General features: G+C 49.2%; 1 protein-coding gene across 1 annotated transcript; it reads left to right on the top strand.

The window, feature by feature from the left end:
• Positions 1–300: 300 nt before the first annotated feature.
• On the top strand, positions 301–5,490 carry LOC128323963 (uncharacterized). Its single transcript, XM_053247985.1, has 6 exons — positions 301–416; positions 842–865; positions 1,550–1,578; positions 2,764–3,366; positions 3,547–3,672; positions 3,971–5,490. Exons 1-6 carry the CDS (start codon positions 385–387, stop codon positions 4,228–4,230), a joined length of 1,074 nt encoding a protein of 357 aa, XP_053103960.1. The 5' UTR covers positions 301–384; the 3' UTR covers positions 4,231–5,490.
• The last annotated feature ends 1,223 nt before the right edge of the window (positions 5,491–6,713 follow it).

Here is a 6,713-nt window from a genome sequence, read left to right on the forward strand (position 1 = left end):
AGCAGCAGCTGCAGCCCACCCCTATCCACAAGCATCCCCTTCCTTCAGAATTTGTTAACAGAAGGGGAAAGTCAAATGAATAGAAAGTGACATGTGGGGAGCAGGGAGGGCAGGACTGGGATGACTCGCCCCTGGTGCTCTGACACTTTGAGCTGCACCCCCAAGACAGTCTTTGGATTCAAACCAGAGCCAGCATGACCAGTAACAGTAACTTGTGACTTCACAGTCAGCCACAGAATTCTGCCATCATGGTTCCCCTTGGAAACCTGCGAAGATTCTGCAGCAGGCTCACTTGGCAGCATTTTAGATTAGCGGAAGCATCTTTGATAAATTGGCTGTCTTCGGCTGTCAGTTTATTAGCAGTTTATCAGCTTAGTTGTCAAGATGGGTGGCTGTTGGTCATGTGTGGCCTGCAGGTAAGTCTCTGGCATGGTGGGTGAAGCAAAATCTAATGGTGGTGTGGACTTGGTTTTTAAAGATGCCCTTCCGCTGTTTTAGCCTGTCTGGGGCAGAGAACTGAAGCCCAGCCTGCTGTGTTCACACGTGTTTGTGCTCCCTGTGGGAACTTCAGTGGTCACAAGTTCACCACCACTATTCACACCACACAACGGCCCTCGAAGGTCACCTGCTTGGCTGATTTCCACTGTTTCTTAAGCTTGGAGGTCCTAGACCAGTGAAGCTGTATCACTCAGGAGCTACTGGCTGGCTCCTGTGGGCCCACTTGGGGGGTTGTGGGGAAATCCTGCCCACCAGTTGAAGCTGACTTCAAAAGCTGCCCCCCAGCACCCCCATGTTATTTCCAAGAACATGCCTAACCTTTTCTTCTTTCATGTTCCCATAGGTCTCACCCAGAGGCAGAACCAAAGTGAGTTGATCTCTTCTCTACCCTTGACTCCTCTTAATGCTTTTGGCCCTGGTGTGGCCAGCTGAAGGGATGGGGGGGGGGAGTGATGAGGGGGAGGTGTTCAGACATAGCCCAAACCCACGTGTGGCATATACAGTATTGCCTCATCAAGGTGAGCCCATCTCCTTTCCATGTTCAGAATGCCAGTAATTGGCTGCTGAATCAAATGCCAATTTCATCAACTGTCCCCTTGATACCTTTGGCAGGCTGCCTCCCTCCTATTTAAAACACAAAACAGCATGTATGTGTCCCTTTGGGGGGGACTTTTAAAAAAGTGGGTAAACTACACTGGAGAGGGGTGGGAAAGCTGGCCTCATGACTGTGAACTACGAGAGCAGACCCACCCCCCGCCCCATCACAACCAGTCAATCCTCAATGAAAAATACTCTGAGCAAAATGCAGTGAGTGACATTCAACAGCAATTACATTCACTGCTCCCAACTATGGAATCATCCAAAATTAGCAGGGCCACCTATAAGGATTATGGGAGAGGACATACTTGGCTGCATGTGAATTAAAATTAGAGGGAGGGCACATACTAGTAATACCCCTAGTAATACTAGTAATACCCCTAGTATTACTGGCAGAGGAGACCCTCTCTTTCCTGTGATTTGCTACTAAGAATATTTCTCCTTATCTTTGCAGGGATGAAGATGAAGAGGGGGCACTGACAGGTAAGTGGATGATGAGAGTGCCTGCTCCCCAGCCCCCCAGGGAAAGCCTCCTTGGAAAATTGTTTCTCTTAGACAATGGAGAGAGATGGGCAGACATCCATCCGATGGATGGATAGCAGGAGGGCAGGTTCAGCCACCTCTATCCTTTGCTGTTGATGCAGCCGAAAGTGATGCAGCCGAAAGAGACTGGCGGGGGGAGGGGGGCTCTGTGAGTCACATCTAGCTATCCTCCATTCGAAGAGGAGATGGGGAAAGGGCTGTGGCAGCAGGCAGGTAGGTTTGGTCATTCTCCTTTAGAGGTTGTGCACTTTTGAAAAAGTCCTGCAAGAACCCTTTGCCCACACCCAGCCCCAAGACATCCTCTGGGTCTTTTTCTCCCTGCCTTCAAGAAGAGGAAGCTAATTGTTTCCAAAGTATCTCATTATTTGACAATTACATGGGTCAAGATAGAATTGGAGGATCACCTGAAAACAAGGGCAACATTTCCTGGCCAATGTGCTCTGAGCTCGGACCAAAGAGACTCTTTCTTTCTCCAACCACAGTTTTCTACCTCTAGGAGCCAGGCCTGCATTCCTGAGATCACAGCTATGCTTCCAGCTTATGGCATCCAGGCAGATATTCAAGACCCCCACCCCCACCCTACTAGGCCAAGAGGCTGTAACTGGGGGTTGGTTCGTGAACCAGAGATAGTCCATGTCAACCATCAGCTCCCATTCTGCTCAAAGGAGAAGCTTCTTTCCTCACACAGAAGGGAGAGCCCATAGCCCAGTAGTGGAACAATTGCTTTGCATGCACAAGGTCTCCTGTTGAGACTTCATCATCTTCTGTTAAAGGATCTTAGCTAGCTAGGAAAAGGCCTCTGCCCAAGAGTGGCTGCCAGCCAGAGTAGGGCAAAGAGAGCCAAGAGCATGACTTGGTAGAAGGCAGCTGCACTTGTATGTACAGCAGGCAGAGCCTGGCCATTGCACTCCCTTCTGAAGTGCACTTGGTGAGGGCTGTCTTGCCAGTCAGTGCTATGCAATGTACTCCTCTTCATTCCTTGCTTGTTTCCTTGGGTGGCCCACCTCACCCACAATCCCAGGCTACTTCCCAGCTGGCTAACCTAGGCAGAAAAGGGAGGCCATTTCTATCAGGCCTACAAGCCACGATCATTTCCTGATTCCTGCTTTATTTCCTCTCTTTCAGGTCATCCCAGAAACCCAACCCATGTTGCACCATTTTCTGGGGGACTCCCCAGTGTTTTGGGGGACACTCTGGGGAAAGAGCTCACTGAGGAACCCTCCGTGCCAGAACCTCTTCCAGCACCTCGCATCACCAATGACATCCTGGGGGAAGCACTCATTGAGGAACCCTCCATACCAGAACCCCTTCCAGCACCTCGTATCACCAACAACATCCTGGGGGAAGTGCTCATTGAGGAACCCTCCATGCCAGAACCCCTTCCAGCAACTCACATCATCAAGGACATCCTGGGGGAAGCACTCATTGAGGAACCCTCCATGCCAGAACCCCTTCCAGCACTTCGCATCACCAACAAGATCCTGGGGGAAGCACTCATTGAGGAAACCTCGATTCCAGGGCCCCTTCCAACACCTTGCATCACCAATGACCTACTGGGGAAAGTGCTCATTGAGGCTCCCTCAGTGCCAGGTCCTTCCATCCTCACAGACACTCCAAAGGAAGCAGCTTCTGTGTCAGAGCCCTTACTAGAGCCTTCCATTGCTGATAATTATCTTCAGCAAGAAGTAGAACTCCTCAGAGGGTTACAGCATGACTATGTCCAGCAGCGTAAGTATTGCGACACCTCAGAAACCTTTTGCATATACACCCAGCACAAAGATCAGCTGCAGTTTTGATACCCAGCCCAGATGATGGACTAAGCCCTAACACTGCCCTTTTTGCAAGTCACCAGTACTCAGCCTGGTCAGCACATACAACATTTGTTCCTTTTTGCTCTCTTTGTTGCAGAACTGAGGGTTCGCTGCATTTCCCAACAGTTCCCTCGTTCTCTCCAGGCCATATACCTGCAAATTGGACACATGCGGACAAGGCTCATCCGCAGTGAAGTTCGGCTGCAGCAGTGGGAAAGGGAAGGTATGTTCACAGCATGCCCCTGAAATTGCTGCTGGGCTAAGAATGGCACTTTTGCTCTGTTTCTTTCATGTTGAAATGCTTGATTTGAGTCTGCATCTAAGGTTTCAGAGGGGAGGCCTGTGAGTGGGTTGTCAGTGCTTGCTGAAGTGTTCCTTTGTTTTCTGTCTTTCATGTGTCCAAGCTCCAGTGCCTGTAATCCAAGCAGCTTCTCAGAGTGAGCAGTGAGGGCAAGTGATGGTGGGTGTGGTAGGATGTCAGCCTTTGCAGCTGACCTCCTGCTTCTTCTTCTCTCTTGCAGATGTTCCTGCAGGCCCTGCTGCACTTCTCCAGCCCTCTGGGTCTGATTCATCATTGTCCTCTGCCTCCCTGGAGGTTGCCTCCATCCCACCCTCCACCTCCACCTCTTCCCTCCTCCTGCATCCCTCTCCAACTCCTCCTCCTTCCCCACCTCCTCTGGAGCCAGACCTCAGCAATGTGAAAGAAACTCTGCAGAGTTTGGTAGAGATGCAGGTCCATCAGCTGCGTGACCATAAGTCTCACAGAGGCAGCACTCCATAACCTCTACCTTTTCCATCCCCATTGTGATTTTACAATCTAAAAAACTTATAGTCTAAAAACAGAGGCAGGGATACAATAGAAGAAGTAGAGGGAAGCGGAGGTGGGGGCAAGTGGGGGAAAGATGTGTATGTATTTCAGCCGCAGCTCCATAGGACCAGGAAGATCCAGGTTTGAATTCTCATCCAGCCATGAAACTCGCTGGGTGACTTTGGGCCAGTCACTTGTCCCACAGCCTAACTTACCTCTTAGGGTTATTGTGAGGAAAAAATAACCATGTATAAACCTCCCTGAGCTGCTTGAGGAAGAGCAGAATATGAATGCTAAAAGAAAAACAAATATCAGCCCTTTTGAGTTTAAGCTGAGATGAAACCGGAAACCAAGGAGGATGATATACAATTGTGCATATTGCAAATCCTCCTTATAGTGTCATCAATGTACATGGGCAAAAGTTCCCTGCCACCAGAAGCATACAGTCTAAAGTTTGGCTTTGAAGAGAGAAGTGAGGAAGAGGAGGAATGGGAGAGGAAAGCATAAGGGGCATTCAATTCAAGCCGATGGAGCTGCCTCTACTGAGGCATTATGCCAAAGGCTGCGCAGTGGAGGTGGGTTTTCAGGTATCATTGGAGGGATAGGAGAGAGACGAGGGGCCACATCTGAGTGGCTGTTCCAGACCCAAGGGTCAGCGAGAGGGAAGAGAAAGAGTTCTTTTAGAGAGCAGGAGACCTTCAGGTGGCTCCTGAAGACAGAGAAGCTGGAAGAGCAAAAATCAACCTGATGAGGTGCAAGTTCACCGGGGGGGTACATAGCCATGGAGGGTGTTCAAGACAGAGAGGAGGAGTCTGTGCTGGGCATGGAAGGGGACTAGAAGTCAATGCAGGGACTGACATGGTGGAGGACAGGCCCCTTCACCCTGTTTGTTTTCTCTCCTTCAAGGCCAAAGAGACCTCCGCAGCTGCCAGGAATGCTTACAAAGCTTCAAGGCACTGAGGGGACAGTTGAGGCGGCTAAGGAGCAGACTGGCCAGGGTGGAAGCCACTATGGGGATCGTGGTTCCTCCAAGGGAGCTGGACGTTGCTGAGGAAGAAGGGGAAGGCAAATTAAAAGAGACAACTGTGCTACTATTTACATAAGTAGCAATAAAATGCTGTGTATACATTTTTAAAATATTAAATATTTGTTTTAATAGGATTTAGAGATAGAACAGCAATAAAACTTGCATATTTATTGTTTAAAAAATAAAATGTTTTATTTTAAAGAAAATACATTTGTCTTGCTTTGAATATTCTTTGGGTAGAGTTGGGTAAAAAGGTCTTTGGGTCAAACTCAGCTACAGAAAAGATTCTCTTGGCCAGTCCACTCAGGGCCAAGAGATGTTTGAGAGGTTCAAGATGTAGCTCAAGATAGACAGTTCCTTGCCAGGAGGCTCATACAAAGCTTGTCTGCCCCAACATGTATGGCTAGGAGGTTGGATTTTGGCCAGAGAGATCTGCCCCGTGTGGAAGAGGATGGAATGGTGATGCGGAAGAGGAAGCTTGATTTAGGGCAGGGCTGCACAACTCCAGCCCTCCAGCTGCTGTTTGGCTACAGTTCCCATCAACCCTGACTATTGGCTACTGCGACTACTGGGGACTATGGGAGCTGTAATCAAACAACAGCTGGAAGGCCCAAGTTCGAGGCCAAATGTTATTCTTCAGCCCTCTTATTTTCCACCAAGAGCCAAAGCAGCAGCTGGAGGCTTAGATCCAGGCGGAGTCAAACTGAGTGACTGATTTGGCCCTGAGGGAACAGCTAGGAAGTGGCACCTCCATTTCCTTTGCAGGAAGAAAAGCCGTGGGGGTGGCTCTCTGTAGAGCATGACAGGAAAGAACCAAAAAAGGCAGCCTCCATATCAGGCCACCTCACAGGACCTTCCAGCCTTGCTTGTACTCTGGCAGAAGAACCCAAGGAGACCACCTTTATATGATGAGAGCTGTGTATCAGACCTCCACCCAGGGCAATCCATCCCTGCTGATACTTCAGGGAAAGAGAATGAAAAGGCCCCCTACATAGCAGGCCTCCTCCCAAATGCAGGATCAGCAGTGAGATTAGACCTTTAGCCTCCAGGCTGTTTTTCTGCCGGAGAAGAGAGAAGAAGGGAAGCCTGAAAGAGAGCACTTGTCACTGCAGATGTTAGATTTGATATGACAATGAAATAAGACAGCAATGCAGGGACCACTGCATTAGCTACACAACTCAGTGGTTGAATGCCTGTCCTTGACCATCTCTAAGAGCCCTTAAAAATGGTCAAGTGTAAGGACAAGAATACTTTTGCTCTTGAGGCTCATTGTGCATGCACTGAGAAGAATCATTAGAATCAACAGAAGATGCCTTCTTAATGGGGGATACATTGGCCTGAGTGTTTGCACCTAGAACAACACATCACCATGGGAGTGCTGTGCCCGTGAATGCAGTAATGCAAAGAGGTGATGTTTCAGACAAATGGT

The sequence above is a fragment of the Hemicordylus capensis genome, chromosome 4 (genome assembly GCF_027244095.1).
Source record: "Hemicordylus capensis ecotype Gifberg chromosome 4, rHemCap1.1.pri, whole genome shotgun sequence".
NCBI classification, from domain to species: Eukaryota; Metazoa; Chordata; class Lepidosauria; order Squamata; family Cordylidae; genus Hemicordylus; species Hemicordylus capensis.